The sequence below is a fragment of the Pteropus vampyrus genome, unplaced genomic scaffold (assembly GCF_000151845.1).
Source record: "Pteropus vampyrus isolate Shadow unplaced genomic scaffold, Pvam_2.0 Scaffold1, whole genome shotgun sequence".
Classification (NCBI taxonomy): domain Eukaryota; kingdom Metazoa; phylum Chordata; class Mammalia; order Chiroptera; family Pteropodidae; genus Pteropus; species Pteropus vampyrus.
This window is the reverse complement of record NW_011888782.1, coordinates 26609037-26628467: the sequence shown is the minus strand read 5'-3', so window position 1 is coordinate 26628467 and position 19431 is coordinate 26609037. Positions and strand designations below refer to the sequence as shown.

The window sequence follows — 19431 nt, the reverse complement described above, 5'->3', positions numbered from 1 at the left end:
GAGCGGCGATTTCCTCCCGAGCTGCCCAGTTATCTCCCGAGCCGCCGAGCAGCTCGGCGAGGAGCGCGTTCTCTCCCCCACCCCGGACTCCTCCACCCACCCACCTACTTCCTCCGCTCCGTACACACTCAGGCACAGAGCTGCCAAAAATTTCCACCCTCCGCCCCCCTCCCTCGCTAACTTCCTTCCAGCATTTCCTGAGCTGGATGATCCTAGGATTTGTAAGACAGGAAAAAAAGGAAGGCGTGAGGGCGGGCGAGAGGGACAGGATGCTTGCTTTTCGTTTCACCGAAGCCGTCTGAAGGCAAGACAGCGGGCGCCGGGAAGAGGACCCCACGCAGCCCCGCGCGGTCTCCTCGCCCCCCGCGGCCGCCGCGATCCCCGCGCTCGCGTCCTTTCCGGGGCGCCTAGAAAGGCGGAGAGCCGAGCTCGCCCTCCCTCCCTCCCTCCCTCCCTCCCAAGCGGAGGAAAACACCCGAAGACACCGCAGGAGCCTGTGAAAGTCCCCGGGACTCCAAGCGAGGAAGTGACACTCCCAAGAGAAGCGGCCCGCAGCTGCCAGCTCTGCACGGCCTCCGGCGGCACCGCGGCCCTGGAGGAGCGCGCGGTGGATTTCAGGCTCCGCGCCGCGCGGGGTCGGTGCGCACTGCCCCGGGCCCAAGTTCTTCTGGATGCCCATGCGGCCCCCCAGAGGCGCGCCGCAGCGGGCGATCTAACCCCGGAGACCATCTTCGGCGCGGTGCCAAGCAGAGGGGAGGGAGAGACGGAGGGGCAACCTCTTTGGGACTAACTCATGAAGAACAAGGGTGCCAAGCAGAAGCTGAAACGAAAGGGAGCCGCCAGTGCATTTGGCTGTGACCTGACCGAATATCTGGAAAGCTCAGGACAAGATGGTAATGTGCCTTAGCGTGTGTGTGTGTGTGTGTGTGTGTGTGTGTGTGTACACACATATATATATTTTTAACTTCTTTTTGTTTGCGGGAGAGATGGACTCATGGGGTGTATTAGATTCAGTTCACAAGTTAATGTATTCCAGGCCTGTGTGCTCATTTTACTTTTTTTTTTTTTTTTAAAGAACAATATGATTCCTAAGGTGCACAACGCTGCCACTCCGACATGTAGAGGTGGTGTCAGTCCTTCCGTTTGTCTCCCACAAGCCGTTAGTGGGCGGTGCTGCTATGAGTTTAACTGGCCACCTCTGGGGGGTGGGGATGGGAGCTCCAGAGACCTTGATAGAAAACTTTGGATATCGGAAGGGAGGGATGAGGGCTGGACATGTGGGATGGTGATCAGTGGGCTTCTCTGGGTTCACTATTATGACCACCTTGGGTGTCCCTCCCGGGCTCTCCAGTTTCATCGCTCACATCTTTTTTTATTAATGTGCTGGAAGGCAGGGGGTGCGGTGGATCCTGGCTGGGGGAGTGGTTGCACAAACATTTTCTAAATTTCTGAACTGATGCCAAATATACAGTACCTCCCTCCCTCCCCTTCCCAACCCTCCAGACCCTTTACCTCCTCTTTGCTTTCAGATCAGCATTTAGTGTGTCAGACAAGAAGAGTGTTTTGTAAAAGGGTCAGAGGGCCTCGAATTTAAAATTGTTGAGGATATGTAAAAGAAAAGGAGAGGGTCTCTGTTTTCCAAATCAGATTAGAAAAAAAAAGAAGGAATCCTGCAGGATAGAGATCATTTAAATATTTGTTGGGGAGGGGGAACGAAAACAATCTAAAATACAATAACAGCACTTGAGGTTAGAAGTTTTTAATCATAGGAAGCTTGGGGAAATTGAGCATTAAATGACTCCTTTTGTAAGGTTGACCGGCCCTGCATTTACCCGTGACAAAAAGGCCTTGTCTTCAGAAATTTAAATGAGAGAAAATCATCCATTATATGGGGCCTGTGTTGATACACAGATACAACAAAAGAGGAAAGTTAAGGGCTGTTTAACTGGGTAGATAGTTTTGCCTCCAGGAAAATAATCTCAAAAACTATGTAATTAGCTCATATCAAATGTACATCTCTCAAACAGTGCAAGGCTTTTGTTTCAATTCCGTTTTTTAGAGACTGAGCACCACCTAGTAATTTGCAGTGGTGTGATACTCCTGTGGTATTCTGGAGTTCAGAGTCTGCTGTGTCATTAGGGCAAATGGCTTAGTATTTTAGAGCTTGGGGGACCACAGGTTTCAAAGCGGCCTCTTTTGAAAGTGAGGCATAACCAAGTCAATTCATTTCATCCTCTCCAACAATCTGGAGAGGTAGACTTGAAAGAAAATCGCTTGGATTGAGTTATTTTTTAATGTGAGAGAACTCAAGTCTGCATGGTAGCAACTACCCTCAGAAGTTCAGAATGAATAGTCCCTCCCCCTGTTTCTGCAGTGGCCTTCAGGCTGCCATCCAGGTATACATACTACCAGCGCTCCTGAGGCTCCAACCTTCCACAACATGGGTGTTATTCTGGGCCCTCCCTCCAAAGCTGTGAAAGTTGCATGGGGGTGCCTGCCAGTCCCACCTCAGTATTACAATGTCATTGATCATAGGATGAGCCATGAACCCCAGGATTTTGTGAAGACTCCTCAAAGACAGCTTTAGGCAGCTTTTCTTTCACTTGCTTTATCTTTTGGGATTCTATATGTTTCGTTTGGAAAAAAAAAGAGGGGGGTTACTGCTTGAAGAAAAAAAAAATTGAAAACCAGTCCCCGGTGTTTCCTGCCCTGGGAAGGAGGGGAGAAAGCCCAGAGAGGTAAACTGACCTACCTAAGGTCGCACAGTTAATCATGAAGGATGCAGAGGGCCCTGGCCTATTAGGTTCCTCTCTTCTCCCTGGCTTCCAGGTCTAGGCCAACATTCTCCTCTAATGATTTTTTTCCCCTAAATTGAAAGCAGACAGCCCTGCCACAGGATCAGCAGACTTTCAAGACTGACTGACATACCTGAATAGAGTTCAGCTTTGAAACAAAAAGGAAACTGACCCACTTAATGCCTTATTGTGCCATGTAGGAACTGGGCATACATAATAAATGGCTTACGTAAATAAGAGTAATTAGGATTTATTTTTCCCCACATCTGAAACTATTTAGGTAGTTGGCTCTTATTTTTTCATAGTGTAGCATCAATTAACAAAGTCAGGGCTAACACTTTCTCTTTCTAAAACAGTATGTCCTCTTTGAGGACTTTCTGAAACATGTATTGGTTAATAGACAATTAAGCCCAAGGCCTGGACTCTGCTTTCAAGGAGGAAAAGCTGACGTGGGCACTGCCCCTTTGCCTGCACCACCTTGGAAGTTCAGCCTAGAATCCAGAGTGTGACAAATCCGCACGGTAACTAGAAGCCAGAAGGCTGGGGAGGACCTCAGAAGACTGACGTCATGATTACTTAACCTTAAAGGGCAGGGGTAGCATGATGGACCTGGGAAGAGACAGAGAAAAATAGATCGAGGTCTGGGAGTGCTTGGCAGAAGGAAAGAACAGAGATATGAAGAAACCAAAAGAGCCAGTGTGTTTGAACAGGGAGGGAAGGCCCCAAACTGGGGTGGAGGACAAAGCTGGTGACCATTAGCTGTGCTCAGGCCCTCTAAACATGGGAAAGCTACACCCCTGAGGCTGAGCACAGAGGATGAATGCCATCTCCTAATGTAATTTGCTGTGGCTCAGCCCTCCTACCTTCCGTTGGACAAATCTGACAGGGCAGGGTGTGTGGGTGACAAATAGGTGTTCAGCTTAGAGCGGATGTTGCTCAGGGCCAGTTGTCATCCTTAATCTTTAGGAAGCTGATGAAAAACAGAAACCCTTTCCCTTAGAAAAACACACACACTCAAATTGTATATACAGTTTCTGCGGGCATCCACATAGGTGCCAAATTCAGACCATGCTGTTGATCGTCTCTAGCTGCACATAGGCCTAATGTGAAGGACAATTTCCCCTTTCTGTTGCTTTAACCACTTTTCTCCAGCCTGGTGAGAACACCCAAGAATGGCACGAAGTTTCTCCTGGCCAACTTGGCGGGAGCCTTTTTCACTTCCCTCCAGCACAGTGGCTGCTGCCCCAACCCCCGGCTCTCTCCTGGGAACCAGATAACTTTCTCTTCCCGTCTGGAATAGAAGGAGAAGATCATCCCTTCCTCACTGCTAATGCTGAAAATAGTAGTTTTCTTTCTTCTTTTGGACCACTGTATATGAAGGCCTTTGCTTCCAGCTATGTAATGAAAACCACATTTTGTCGCCTGCGGTTGGGAGGCTGTGGGTGAAGTCCTGTGAGGCTAGAGTGCATCCTTGAGGATTTCCTACCTCGCCCCTCTGAGCCAAGTGTGCTGGGTCTTCCCAGAGTGCTGGGAGATGTCAAGGGACGAGTAAGGGAGCGTGGTCAGGAAAGCTGTCTTCTGCCTCTGTGCTGGCCCCACTCTAAGGACTTTTTCAATTTTTGTCATTTTACTCACACCTTGGTAAAAAATGATATCTCTCTGGCCCAGTGGTTCAGCACGAAAGTGGCACATTAGAATCATGTGAGAAGCTTTAAAGAAAAAAAAGTTGATGCCTAGGCCCCCTCTCAGACCAATTAAATCAGAGTCTCTTGGTGCCCAGGCATGGGTGCGTTTTCAAAGTCCGATGATTCTGAAATGTGGGCAGACTTGAGAACCACTGCTTGCAGTGTAGGGGTTTACAGACTATTTCACCCCTAGATAAGAAGCCTAGACTGTTCAGAATGCAGCTTCTGAACATTTGATAAGACCTGTGAGCCTTTTTATTTCTGAAGATTTTTTTCTAGTTGTTATCAGATTGAAAAATGAAAAAATATGCATTTGAGGGATGCTTATTATAAATATAATTTTAAGTTTAATGAGAATAAGATAGCTCCAGTATTTCAAAGCACAAGGATAACGCAATGGGCACTTTTAGATGTAGCTGTTATACATTTCTGAGGCTAAATCATTCTATCACTTTGTTTATTCATTTATGTAACAAATATATATTAAGGCACTGTGTAATAGGTACTATGGGAAAGAAAGACACATGAACCCCAGACTCAAGAAATGTACAGTCTAAGGAATATGAACAAACTTTTGGAGACCAGTGGCTCAATTAAGCTTTGAAGTTGGCTGTCTTGACTGAAGGAAAAACTGAAGGAGAAAAATGTGAAAGCTTTTTCACAATTAAATAGATGAGATATACAAATATAAACAGGAGCGAAGTCTTAGCAAGGAAGGTAAATATTTTTTTTGTTCAAGATAAGATTTAATGAATGGAGAACCAGGGCCAGATAATCTCTTTGGCTTAATTATTTCTTTCTCAGCATCTTGACGGGCACATCATTCTCACACCTTCCCAGGCTAACTCTTCATCATTTGGGTTTCAGCTACTTCTGGAAACCTTACATGAGCCTCCCAAATCAGTTGCCCCTGCTGGGGCTCCTGTTAGGAGTTCCAGAAACTTACTGCCTGAAAGATAATCCCAGCTTTGCCTATCCCCAGCTGAGTGACCCTGGAGCAAGTACCCCTCTGGGCCTCAGTTTCCCCCATTTTTGAAATAGGAATAAGAGGACTTAAGTGAAGATAGATGAGTTAATATGGGCAAAGCACTTAGTAGAGGGCATGCATACGGTAGGCTATAAATGTAGAGATTGTTATATAACTCCTTGGACTTGCCCTAGCATAACCAAATACTATCTATGACTGAATGAATGAAGGCTCCAACAAAATGAGTAAATGATATGGTCAGGTGGGTTAATCAGTCACCAAGAGCGACGGGAAGATTGGCTGCCCTACTGAATGGAGAGGCCAGTTCATGCAGTGCTTTCCCAGACCACTGGTTTACAGTGGTGGAAGATCAGAATGTCAACCCAAAACTAAAGGGCTCTCAGAAAGATCTGAGAAAGATACCAGCCACTGCCAGACCCACAGAGAACTGAAAAAGAAGACAAGACCTGGAGGTGGAGTTTGTGGAGATAAAACAGCAATGTCGTGGGCTTGAGTTTCAAGGAGGGGCATCCCCAAATCTGGGCTTCCAGAGTGAAACAGGAAGAACCAAAGGAGGAGAATTAATACTTTAAACCTGGAGCAAACTGCAGCCTGACTGTAACTTACTGAATATAGTCTGGATATGACAAACAACCCACAGAGAATAGAAACAGCCACTTCCACCTACCCACAGCCCTCCCTCCAGCCCACTCTCTAGACCTCTGCCAAGAGCCCCTTGACCACAAGCATAGCCTCGCCCTTCCTTCACTCTTACCCTCCCCCACTGGCAGCTACCCAGATGCCTTCCAGCCTCAGGAGGCCCTGACGTAGGGGCTTCTAAGGAAGCTCACTCCCCTGTTGTCCCAGATCTGCCCTGGAGCCAAGTGGACCATCCGCTGGGGCAAAAGGGAGCTAGAGGCCTGGTCTTGTGCTGGGGCAAAAGGAAACACTAAAACTAGGAACACATTTTCCCTCAGCCGATGCTTTTAATGGTGGATGAGCTCACCAATGCTGTTAGGGCTGAGTTTTTCATGTATTCTTTAAATTTTCCCTCTAAATCCAATGGACATCTGTGGGCTACCCTGGAAGCCTTTTCTGTGGGAGTGGGGAGGAGGGGAGAACACCTTCTGAATTCAGAAGCTGGTTGACCAAGATAGTTCGGAAGCCCTTGCTGGGGACTGTTTGTTCCTGAGAATCACCTAACTGCAGAAAGTTTCCTGGGATTTTCGTGGCTGTGTGTGGCTGTGCAACAGTGGATGGAAGGAGGAGGCAGGGCTGAAAGACCCAGGGCCAAGTCTGGGGGTAAGAGGCACCCTCCCCCATTCCTTTTCCAGTCAATATTGCAGCTAACTATTTTTTGTAACAGAGTCGTGATAGACCCTTCTGGTTGGGGCTACTTGGTGCTCATTCCCTCCAGAACAGACTGTGTATTTAAGTCAATGTGGCATTTTTTCCACTTATCTCCACCCTTCAAATTAATTTTCTTTTTGCTTATGGGTGCATGTCACACCCAGTTTTCTGAGCTATGTCTCTTTATGCCCCTGCACAAATGCCATGCTTGAGTTTAATTGGTCTTGGTGTTCTTCCCTCAAAGGGCTGGCCTCAAGTCCTGATTGAGGTGGAGCCACAGCCTGATGGGACCTCAGGAGTCCAGATAGCACCCCTTGTCTCTCTAATCTTCCCCCCAGGATGCAGTTTAGCTGAGGCTTAAAATAAAGGACCCCTGGGGGAAACACACTAACTGCAATTTAGAGGAGCATAGGCACTGGTACTAGATTTTTTTCTAAGAGCAACTTTTGATAGAGAAAGATTAAGAACATTAGGCTGCTGGATGATTCAAGAAAAAAGAAGAGGACCCAAGAATGAAAGCTGAGTCCCAAATCAGACTCATTTGTTAATTTTATTAGTAGTTAGACTTACTATCTGCATTGATTGATTACTATGTGCCAGCCACTTTATACACACAAAGTAATGTTTTTGACATCTGTAAAATTGGGCATTTTTAATCCTCATTTGACAGAGGAGACAACTGAGATGGAAGAGGATAAATCACTTGTCAAGCTGATAAAGATAGGAAAGACAGAATTTAAATCCAGATCTGTCTGACTCTCAAGGCCATGGTCTGAGGCATGTACACAGTCTCCCAAAATAGCATATTTCATAATTTGGCAAAAAAAAAAAAAAAAAAAGGCTTTTTTTCCCTTTGCTTTGTTCTCGACCCAGCCTAGATCATTAATAGTAATAATAACTCATATTTGCATAGCATTTTACCCTCTGCAAGGCACTTTTCACACACGCATACCTATTTGAAATCTACCAGCTTTCAAGTCCAGCCAGACCCGCCCACTGCAGCCATGATCCTTTTTCCTATTGGAACACCTGCTGCTTTAGATTCAGAGGCACCTGATTTGGTCTTCATTCTACCTGTTAATTATGTTTTCTAACTGGTTTTGTGTGTGCAGGTCGATGGTGAGCTCTGCTGAGGGCAGGTGGCATTCAGCAGTTCACACAGATTTGGTAGCTCACTGTGCAGCTCAGGTTGAGCCCTGTGGCCAACACACAGCAGTTGATTGATTGGCCTTATTTCCTGCTCAAGAAAGCCAATGTTAGAGCCCTTCTAGGAAACTTGAGACTGAGGACATTGCTGATGTGCTGGAATATCAGGCATCTAAGATCGTTTAAGGTTTCCCTTCATAAGGGCTCATGACTACTCTCAGATAGCAACTGAGCTAAACTTTGCGCAGGATGCCCAGAAACACTGCCTTTTCCTAGTGCCTTATTCCTTGTATGAGTGCCTTACTCCTTACCCAGTCACTCCTTGGTATGAGCCACATTCTTGGCGGGGCCCCAGAACCAACTGAGTTTCTGGGATAGAGTCTCAGACACTCTTTGTTCTGGTGCAAGCTTGGCTGATGCATACCATGCCCTAGTACCACGCCCATGGCCTGATGCTGGTCCAGAATGCCCTTGGGAGCTCCCTCCCTGCTACCTCCAGGGGGAGAGGAGTGAATGTCACCCCCTAAAAGGCAACATATATCAGCTTTTACTGTTATAGACACCAGAAAACAGTTTGATATGATATACTAAATCTATAGCCTTCATGAAAAGCAGTTGAGCTAATTTGTGTAATTATGCATATTTCTTTCCCTGGCTCTTTCTGTTTTATTCAGAAATCATGTTGTATAGGGCTTTCAATTCAATGCAACAGATATTTAATGGGACTGTAATGTGCTAGACACTGTTGGGTTATAAAGATGCTCTCAAATTGCTTTCAGCCTAGTGGGCTCATGGTCGTAAGACAGAAGCATAACTAAAAGAAGTACAAAGAAGAATGAAATGAGGGCTCTGGAGGATGTGCAAGCAGGGGATGTTAACATGTGGGGCAAACTGAGTGAAAGAAAACCATCAGAGCAGATTATTAACAAAATGATAAACAAACATCATCTTACCTGTGATTAGAATGACGGAGATATGGGAAGAGGGGATGGTTGGTTTCCTCAGCCAGGAAGCCACGTGGTTGGTTGCCTGACACTTGTAATTGGTCACACCCTCTTGCACAGAGGCAGGATGGGGAATGGAGATGATATTTAAACTCTGGAAATGGTAGTTGAAAGTGACTTATAGTTGGCAGGCTTGGTTAGGGGGAACCTGGATGAGGTGACAGAAACTGTCTTCAGTGGCAGGAGAGTGAACCTGTCCTCAGGAGAAAGCAGAACAGCTGATAATAATAAGAATGGCAATTGGTCCGGCTGTGTCCGTGCCCTACTCAAGGACAGGAGAATGGGGGATTCTATTAAAAAATAAAACTTTTAAAAATGACAACCCTAGTTATAAATCTAGCAGTATGGCATAAATGTGAAATCTTGACCTCTCCCTACTGTCTGGGGAAAGTTCTGTTTGTTACCCATTTTATATATGTTGACCAACTCAGAGAGGTTAACTAACTGCCCTACTGTCACCCAGCCAGAAAAGGGGAGAAGCAGGTCTCAAACCATGTCTGTCTGACATTAAATTCTCCTTCCATGGTTTTGTGTCCTCTGGTCCCAAATAGCTACAGGTATGCTGGTGGTAAATCAGGGTCTGATATGCATAGCTCTATTTTACCATGCATTGCCAAGATGATAAGTTCAGTAGGATTTAGTTAGACTTTGATAAAACTTCTGGCAGTGGAGTTCCCATCCCCAGTTTTTCAAAGTAAAACATTTAGGCTCCAACTGGCAGGATTCTAAGCAGAGAGCATGCCCTGTTACCATAAGTAGCCCCTTCCACCACTTCTTTCCCATCTGTTTCCTGCATGCTGAGTATTATTGGGAAACAATGATGTCAACTCTTCCATATAAATCTACACCTCCCTGCTTACTCCTCCCCTACAATGCATATTTTTGTTCCTCTTTCTGGCTTTTGTCTTGCTGTTCTGTTCTTTAAGGACTCACGCTTTTGGCGTCAATTGTTGGCTTTCTTTTAAATAAGTTTTAGCTATTTAAGCTTCATTTAGGCCTTCAAAGTGCACATGCTTTTTTGGGTCCATATTTGGAAAATCCTTTGTTTGGCTAATAGCTAGAACATGGGTCTGGTGTTAATGGAGAGGAGCCATTTTGCTTTCTAGAAAAGCACAGCTAGATGCAAGGTTCCTAATCCGGCTGAGCTGAGGACACAAAGCCCCCCTCAGGGGCTATGTTAAAGCTGTTTGGACCCTGGACACAGAACCCGTAGTAAAGTTCAGGAAAATTTACTCATCGAGCAGTTTGGTTTCCCTCACCCCAAGCGAGACTTTCAAATGGTTCATGATTTCCTCAGTTCCTCTTTCTTTACTGTCCCTAAAGACATTTGGTTTTCAAAAGGAAAGGATGTGTGTGTGGGAGTGGGGTGGGGAGGGGGAAGCCCAGAGGTGGGGAGAGTATGAATTTTAAATTCTGGGTCCAAGAATACTGGACTTATCTTTCTAAGCCTTGGGCAGATACTCAAACTTTACTGGGCATAAGAACAACTAAAAATGTAGTTTTTAATTTTGCTTTTAAGGTTTAATTTAATTTAAAAATTTAAAAATATTAGTTAAATTTAATATACTATTAGTACACTACAAAGAGTATTGGGAATATCCCTTAAGTTCCATTTTGGATTCCTTGAAACAAAATGGACATTTTATTGAAAGTTTCAAGTGGGCATTTGCAGAAGTCCTGAAGTATCTGGGTCTGTGGAGGAGTGTGATTCCACTGAATGAGTTCTACAGTTGATAGAGCTGCATGCTGTAAAGGGTGGTTGTATATCAGTCCCTCAGAGATTCTGCTTTTATAGGTCTCAAGTGGGGCCCAGGAATCCACATTTTTAAAGATGAGCTCCAGGTGATTCTGATATCTTTGACCTACTTTGAAAAACATTGACTTAGCCCATAGAAAAAAAGCAACTAAGTGAAACCACATGATTTTTATTTTCTTTGTTATATTTTTTATATTGCCCAAATTTTCAACAGTGAACATGTATTTTTACTATTTAAATTGGAAAAAAACTGTTAAAATCATTATGGGAATGGGGTGTCCTAATTTATAGAATTGTTCATAAAGCCCTTTTGTTTCAATCCTTATTTTAAAAAATCTGCATAAAGTCTGTCAGTTTGCTTTTCTGTCTTAATAAATGCAGTTGTAATGTGGTTAGCCTGCAGCTTCTTGCTGGGATCTGCCTTGGTTCAAGTCCCAGCTCTACTGCATGCTAGCCTTGTGACTATGGACAAGCTGCCAAACCTCTCTGTGCTTCAATTTCCTCCTCTATAAAGTAGAGATGATGATAATAACAGTACCGAGGGCGCAGGGTCATTATGAGTGTTAAATGAACTAGTGTACTACCTGGAATATAGTAAACCTTCTGTAAGTGTTAACTATGATTATTATTTCCTTGGTGATTGGAAATCTTACCCTGCTTCAGCCTCATTACTCAGAATGTGGTTCCTGAATAATGCTACAGACGTGGAAGTCGAGAAACCTGAGAACACATGTTCCAAGGTTCCCACATGTCCCTAGGGCCTTCTTCTTTTTAAAAAAGAATTCTCTTATATACACGCAGTTATTTATTTTCTTTGGTAAGATACATAAAAATGCTAGTTTTAAAATTATTATCTGTTGATAAATATTTCTGGGGTGGGACGATGGCAGACTCTCTAAATTTTACATTTCTTTAGTAATCAGAAAAAGAAAATAACCTAAAAACAAAACTGAAAAGATAAAAATAAAACGAGGATATGGCAAAAGGCTAGAATCATAGCGACGGCCACAAACTTCTTGTTTCCATCTGTATTTCAGGAGTGTTACAAATCTGGAAAATGAAGCTTTAGTGCATTTAGAATCCATTTCCTTGCCTTTTCCAGCTTCTAGAGGCTGCCCTTATTCTTTGGCTAATGGCCCCTCATCACATTGCCTTTTTTCCCTCTGCTCCATCCTCACATGGTCTTCTCTCTCTCTCCTGCCTTTCACTTATAAAGGCCCTGTGATTATATCAAATAAACCAAGATAATCTGATAATCTCCTCATCTCGAGATTCTTAGCTTTATCACATTTGCAAAAACCCCTTTAGCCATATAAAGCAATGTTCTCAGATTACAGGAATAAGGATCTGGACCTCTTTGGGGTGCCATTACTCAACTGACCACAGTCTGTTTTCCTCACAGCACATGGATGGCTCAGTAGATATTAATAACGTGAATAGAGGGAATAGGGTGGCGATTATGGGAGAGGAGGAGGAGATGGACATCAGCACTTACTAAGCACTTACAATGCCCCAGACACTGGGTCAGCTGAGACCCAGGGATGAACAGGCATTGTCTGTCCCTGTGGGGGTTCACAATCCCAAGCAGGAGATGGACACATCCTCAATTTATTTTCACACAATCCACGATAGGAAGTGAATGACATTAATTCTGAATCAGAGGAGCTGGATTTTCTAAGATGAATGGAATCTTAGCAGTCTCTGCCTGAAGGGAAGATTCCAGACAGAGGGAACAATATATAAGCAAAGGTTCTGAGGTGTAAAACAGTATAGTAAGATCATCATTCTCAACAGCAGAACAAGAGTAAAACGTGAGCCACCTACTTTCCTGGACTAGGTTTAGAAGAATGAATGGCTTAATAAATGACCATTTTAAATCTTGCAGGGAAAAAAGAGTGATGCAGACAAATGTGCCAGTTTAAATAACAGATTGATAAAGAAGGAAGAATCTCAGGCCACATTTAAAGCTAGTGTCCTTTTTGCTGTTTTTCTTGTTGCTGTCGAGAAAGAACTGGCCCCCAGTCTAGGAATAAACTTCCTTCAGGTGGAGAAAGAATGAGGTGCCCTAAACAACTATAACCCAGAGTTTCTGAATTTATTCCATCTATTTATAATCTTAGGAAATTTCATCACTCTCTGTCTTGTGGACAATAACCAGAGCAATGTTTAGCATTTCAAATCCAAGTTTTATTAAGATGAAAATTTTTGTAACATTTCTTCCCACCTGCCTACTTGGCACACTTCTACTCCATCCATCTCTTTCTTCTGGCTTTCTCTTCATCCTTGTCATTCTTCCAGCTTAAGAAACCATGAAACAAAAAAGAGCATTATTTGATGAAAAAAAGAAAAAAAAAGCATGAAGCAGATATCAGATTTATCGTTCTTACCAGTTCCACTCCCAGGTGCCATTTCAAGCCTGGTTCTATGTGCTCCCATTCCTCTATGGGATGTCCATCCCCTCAGACCAGTGTTCTTCCCCACCCTACTATGTCCCCATCTCCAGGGAGATCTCAGGGTCCCTTGGAGGTGGGCCTCTCTGGGCAGTGCCCACCTCACCCCTGCCAGATTCCAGAACTCCAAGAACTAAAAATACTTCAGCCTCTGCTTCTGCTGGCAGGCACTCAAGCTGATTTTGCCCCTGTGACTGAAAAGCAGAGGCCCAGAAGGGAGCAAGATTGGCACAGCAGGCAGCCACTGCCTGAGGGGCTCCTCCCAGACTTGGGTTCACTGCAGACAATGGTCATCTCCTTCACCCCTCACCAGAATAGCTCCTCTGGCAAAGCTTCCGTCCCTTGACTTCAGGCCTGAACAGAATAGCAGGAGTCCTGACAAAATGCAGGATGCAATTTTGATGAATAAACACCAGCCACAGATGCAAGCCATCCTCTTCTTTTGTAAAATTATAAAAGTAATTGTTAAAAAAATCAATCAATCAATGTGGAGATGTACAAAGTCCTTCTCACATCCTTGCAGTCCTGTTCATCAGTTAACAGCCCGGGCTGGGTTCATCTAGACCAGTTCAGTCAGCAGAACTTTCTGCTGTGAGGGAAATGAGCTTTCTCTGCACTGTCCAGTATGGCAGCCAATAGCTACATATGGCTATTAGCACTTGAATGTGGCTAGTGCTACTGAGGAACTGACCTTTAAGTTTTAATTAATTTGAATTTAGGTAGCCATACGTGGCTAATGGCTACTGTCCTGAGCAGCACAGAGATCTTTCTCTGTGTACATAAAAAATACACACATCGAATGATTTTTTTGTCCGCCCCTCCGCCCCCCACACACAAAGATAAAGTTATACTTATGTTCTGAAGTATACTGTTTTAAATAACAGTAAATCTTGGAGAAGTATCCATTTTTGTAATTATAGCTCAATCTCACCCTTTTGAATTACTGCATATATTCTGCTGAATGCATAGATTTTTAAGGTTAATTTTACTTTTTAAATTAAACATCACATTCTCGTGGTTCAAAATGTAAAAGACTCTAAAGGGTAATGATATAAAATCTTCCTGTCTCTGTCCTCAACTTCCCGTTCCTTAACCCAGAAGCAACTAGTGTAAATTTTCTTGGAAAGCTTTCCATAGAGTGTCTGGGCATATGCAAGCAAATATATATTCTTTTTATAAAATACTAGAATTTAACTATTTCTTCACATAGAAATCTTACCCTTTTTATAAGTTCCTATAAGGTTTCTCTTATCATCTAAATACAGGTTAATCGATTTAGTATTTATTGAATATGTTGTATGAGCCTTGCATCATTTTCATTGGCAATTTCTGTTATTTATATTGAATATTAATACTGCTTCCTTTTGCTTATGATGAGGGTGGAATTTGCTAGCCCACATACTTCTAATTATGTTTCAAATGTGTTTTCCAGTATTTCTGAGGGATGTTGGCTGGTCAATTCACATTCTGTCAGCTGAAGTCTAGGACCCAGGTTAAGCTTGAGGCAGGGAGCAGGGAACAATTAGAAGCTGTTGTGTCCACATGTTAGCATATCCGTGCCGTCTTGATCACAGTGCTCTATCTGAGCCAGCCTGACATAGACCACAAAGACCTAGGATGAGTGGCAAAAGCCGATGAAACAGAGGCAGCCTAAACGGAAAAGTATCCTGAAGTTGAACATCTATATATTTTTTAGAAACTGTAGCCTGAGCATATCTTAAATTAAGATCGGAAATTAGTTATGATCATAGATTCTTATAGTGGGCAAAGAAGAATATCTTGAAGAGATCTTGTCACCTGAGTCATTCACTAAACCCTTCAGTGGTTTACCAGTGCCCTCAAGACAAAATTAACTCTATAAATAACCAACAAGGTTTACCCGCCCATCACACTTAGACATCTGCTTTCTTTGCAGCCTCAGTGGACACCACCTCCCTACCTGATAAGTACCCCGGCTGCACTGTACTTCTCATAGTTCCTCAAAAGTTCTGTGTTGCTATTGCCTCCAAGTGTTTGTACATGCTCCTCTCTCTGTGTAGAACACTCTCCCTATCTCTCTTTTTAGCTCCACTTCAGTCTCGCCAACTCCAACCCATCTTTTGGGTCTCATCCTCCAGGATGCCTTCCCCGATCCCTGTGAGGAAGGGTTAGGTGCCCCTCCTATCCGCTCCCATTCTACCTTATACCTCCCCAATATTGCTCTTCTCACACCGAATGCGCCACTCTGGCCTTCGCCCCAGTGATGCCTCGTTCTAGACTCTAGATGACCCTGGGTCAACTCTGTGAGATCAGGAACCATGTCTCCCGGTTCATCATTTTATCACCGGTGCCTAGCATAATACTCTTAAATGTGTGTTGGATGAATAGATGGATCCAGGGAAGGGCGATGCAGTCTCGGGTCTGTGTGGTGGTAGAGTGGGGAGGGAGGGTGTGTTCTGCATGAACATGTGTGTATCTGTCGTGTGTCTTTGTATATCCAAAGATATACAAAGCGGAGACTGTGGAAGCAAAGGAGGAATCCACTGGTGGAGTTTAGGGGTAGTTTTCATTCAGCAGATAATTGTCATCTGGTGTTAGGCAAAGCATCGCACTCTCTAAATCTCAATTTCCTCATCAAAAAGACAGGAATGAGAATTAGGTGAGATAATATATGCACAAGGACTTTTTAAATGGAAAACAAATATTATAAAATCATGCAGTTTAGACACTTGTGCTCAAGAAAGGCTGAATGGCCTCCAAAGGCTGTGCTTACTGATTTGCTATGAATTTGATGCTTCTCTGTAGACATCACCAACTGCCACATTGGAAGGGAATCAGGAGAACTGTCTCCCTAAGGTTACCTTCCCACACACCCCGACATCTCCCCAAGCCCTGCCAGCTTCAAACATCCACTACCAACAGTTTCTTCAGGGCCTTTAAGAACATCATGCAGGTGCACAGCTGGGGCTCCCAGGGCCGCCCCTTTCACTCAGTGCCAGGATCATCCTGTGCCAAGGCAAACACAGAGATAAATGAACTAGAAGCTAATGTGTCACGTTAGAGCTGGAGGAATCTTAGAAAATCGCTATCTGAACCTCTCATTAAACACATGGAGAACTGGGGCCCTGGAGAGTACAGTAATTTGCTTGAGAATATGCAGCTGTCCCGGTGGTGTCTTCTGGTTGCTTGTTGGTGCTGGCCAGAGATAAAGGTTAGTGTGTTTCTCAGCATCCAGCATTAGGGACCCCTGAAAGGGGAGAAAAGGCTCAGGTGATGGTGTCTTTAGGAAAGAAGAAGGATTCCTAAGACTATCTCATAGCTTAAGAAAAATATCCTTTGTTATACAGCTGGTTAAAATGACATATTTACTGGAATAGAAAGATATCCAACAGTATCTTAAGTTAAAAAGTTTACAAAACAGCATATACAGTATAATCCCATTTTGGTAACTAAATATGTAAGAAAAAGTCTGGAAGACTGTACTCAAAACATTAGCGATGGCTTTCTCTGGATGGATGCTTTTCTTTTCTGCATGCTTTGTTGTGTTGCTCTGTTGTCTGAACTTTTTTTAAATGACGAACATGTGTAATGTTATACTTTGAAAAGACAATAAGGTATTTTCATTTTGTTAAAGCATACATATTCCCTAAATTGTTCCAGCTTTCTTCACTCTGATTTTGTTTTCCTCAAACAGTTCTTGTCATCTGCAACTAGCTCTCCTGGGTGAGGTCCTCATCTGTACAGAGCCTAGACCCGATTGTAGATTCCTATAAAACACAATGAAATTGCCATTTGACTTTACAAAGTCGCCTCCCCGGGAACCCCTCATCAGAACTTGGTTGCAGAGAACAGATTACTCTCAGATGAACTTGCCAGATTCAGATTCTGATTCTGCCAAGGAGATGACAAAACCCCTGGCCTGTGATGACTGCGCAGAGGCCTAGCCTCCCCCATGCACATACCCCTTGAGGCCTACCCTAAGACATCAGCTGTCTTAATGGCCACTCTCTGGGGTTCAGAGTAAAGTATTCTTGGAGACCTTTGGCACTGCATCCTTGAATCTCTGAAACCGAGAAAGCAAAAGAGCAAGAGAGAGCTTGGGTTTGAGGTTGTATGAAAAAGTGTGTCTAGCTGGCTGCTCTTACCACCAGCTGACATTCATAAGAGACTTACACAATACCAACAGAGTGTGAGACAAATTTTATTTTGGTTTGTAAAAATGAGGTCCAAGTTAATAGAAGGACAAGGAACCTGCCAAGATTGTGGGGAGGGGAGGGGGGAGTAACTAACCCTTAGATGGCAACTTACAAAGTGCTTTCACCAAATCATCTCATTTGTTCTTCACAGACCTGTGAGATGGATGAAGCAGGTAATGACTACACCTACTGTATATGAGGACACTGATATTCCCCAAGGACACAGAACTGGTAACACCAAATCTGTGACCTTTACTTACTACTCCTTAGGTTGCATCATTTGTGTACATAGCCTGCATGTTTACAGCTCTGGGTTAGGAAATCAGAAGACCTGGGTATTTGTCATGTGACCTTGTGGGATTCTCTTCATCTTTCTGAGCCTTAGCTTCCTCATCTGTAAAATAGAGATAATAATATCTGTCCCTTTTGCCTCATGGAATGGAGATCTGACAAGATAAAGGACACAGTGAATTGCTAAAGGAATATAAAGTATGATTAATTTCCCAGTGCAGTGCTGAAGGATATGTGTTTGAGAATAACTTTCTCTTAACGGAACTGTTATTTTAGGACTGGATAAACTTAATAGAGCCCATGGCGATCCAGCAACCCCAGCCAGTTCCCTAGGAACCCAGACCTTCTATTTTCACACCCCCTGCCTTGCTTTGGTGGATGCTCAGCTTTGAAGATAAGTCATCGGGTTTCTAGGAAAGAGTGCTGTCCCTGACCAGCTGCCTCTTCTCTCTGAAACTCCTGAGTTAGAGTGGGCTTGAGTTAGGGGCTCTTCCTGAAATAGTTGCTTGGGAGCACATACTTTAATCCTAAGAAATTGGGCTTGAGGGTTATTTAAGTTCGGGTAAGCTTAAATCTGCGCTATGCCTTTCCACTGGCAGGGGCCACTAGACAGGCCTGGAGGGAGGGCTCCAGGGGCCCTCACCCTGCTTAAGCCAGAGAACTCTGCTTTTTTCGGTGCTATTTGTTTCACGCTTCAGGGGGTGAAATTATCTAACAAAGCACTACATGCTTAAAAAAATAAGTTTGAAAACCACTGCTGCTTAAATCTGCAAATCAGCAAAACTTCTTTTTGGTCTGAGGGTCACACACCCAGCCAACCATTTATCTCCTATGGCCCCTTCCTGACCTTCTAATGCCTCCTTTCTGAGGTCTGCTGTCCTTAGGTTTGCCCTGTTCTCGGGGCATTCCAGGTGTCGCATTGTTTTTCTTCTGTTTAGGGATAAGACATTTCACAAAGAGCCTGCAAAATACATATGCAAAGTCAGTTCTTTGGCAAAAGAAGGTCAGCACTCACACGTAATGTGCCATTTTATGTTTTATATATGTAGGAAGTTTCCGTTTTAATGGAAACAGTAAAGAAATAAGGAAGAGATGAGGGGCTGGCATTCATGCCACTTCTCTGGATTTCTATGCCTCGTTCTTAGCCTTTTTGCCATTTTCGATATAAGTACTTCTTATGTGAACGCTAGCAACATAGAATAATTTCTGGCACTATGAATGCATCCCAATTAATGTGGGAGGAAAGGGAAGAAAGAAGAAAAGAGGGAAAAAGAAAAGGGGATGGAAAGGAAGGATGGAATTGGAAGCTGATTCAAAAAAGTAACTTTAGGATTTTGGAAGCTGCCAGTCTAGGCGGAAGAACTGCCTTGGCAAAGGATGTTTTGTGCAACATGGAGTAAGTAGCCTCAGTTTCCGTATCTGAAATATGAGGATAGGAATATTTGCTTTATAGACCTCATAGAAATGTTGTGAGGACCTGTTGAAATAGTGAGTAGGAAGGGGACTTATAGGTTTAAGGTCGTTGTTCCCCCAGCTCATGGTTGTCATCATTTTTTCTCTGTTCTTTGAACAGATGGTTTGAAGGATTAGGATGTTTCCCTCTTTTAATTTAATTTTGGAGCTTTGAAACGAAACCCAGCTGTTTCTGCAGTTTTCATATGCTAGGTCTCAATGGTTTTTCACCTGGTAAGATTCAGAGTTCATATAAATTATGTCCACTGAAACTCCTGAATAATAACTCTTGTAATAAGACAATAAGAATAATTTAAAGATAGCACTAATGAAAGAAGGCTTATACTCTAATCTCTTTTT

General features: G+C 43.7%; 1 protein-coding gene across 1 annotated transcript in view; it reads left to right on the top strand.

Moving 5' to 3' along the window:
- Positions 1–211: 211 nt before the first annotated feature.
- Positions 212–19431, top strand: part of ARHGAP31 (Rho GTPase activating protein 31) — a 90354-nt gene continuing 71134 nt past the window's right edge. The window contains exon 1 of the mRNA XM_011375827.2: positions 212–893. Coding sequence (XP_011374129.1) covers positions 794–893 — 100 coding nt within the window. The 5' untranslated portion in view covers positions 212–793. The remainder of the gene's footprint in view (positions 894–19431) is intronic.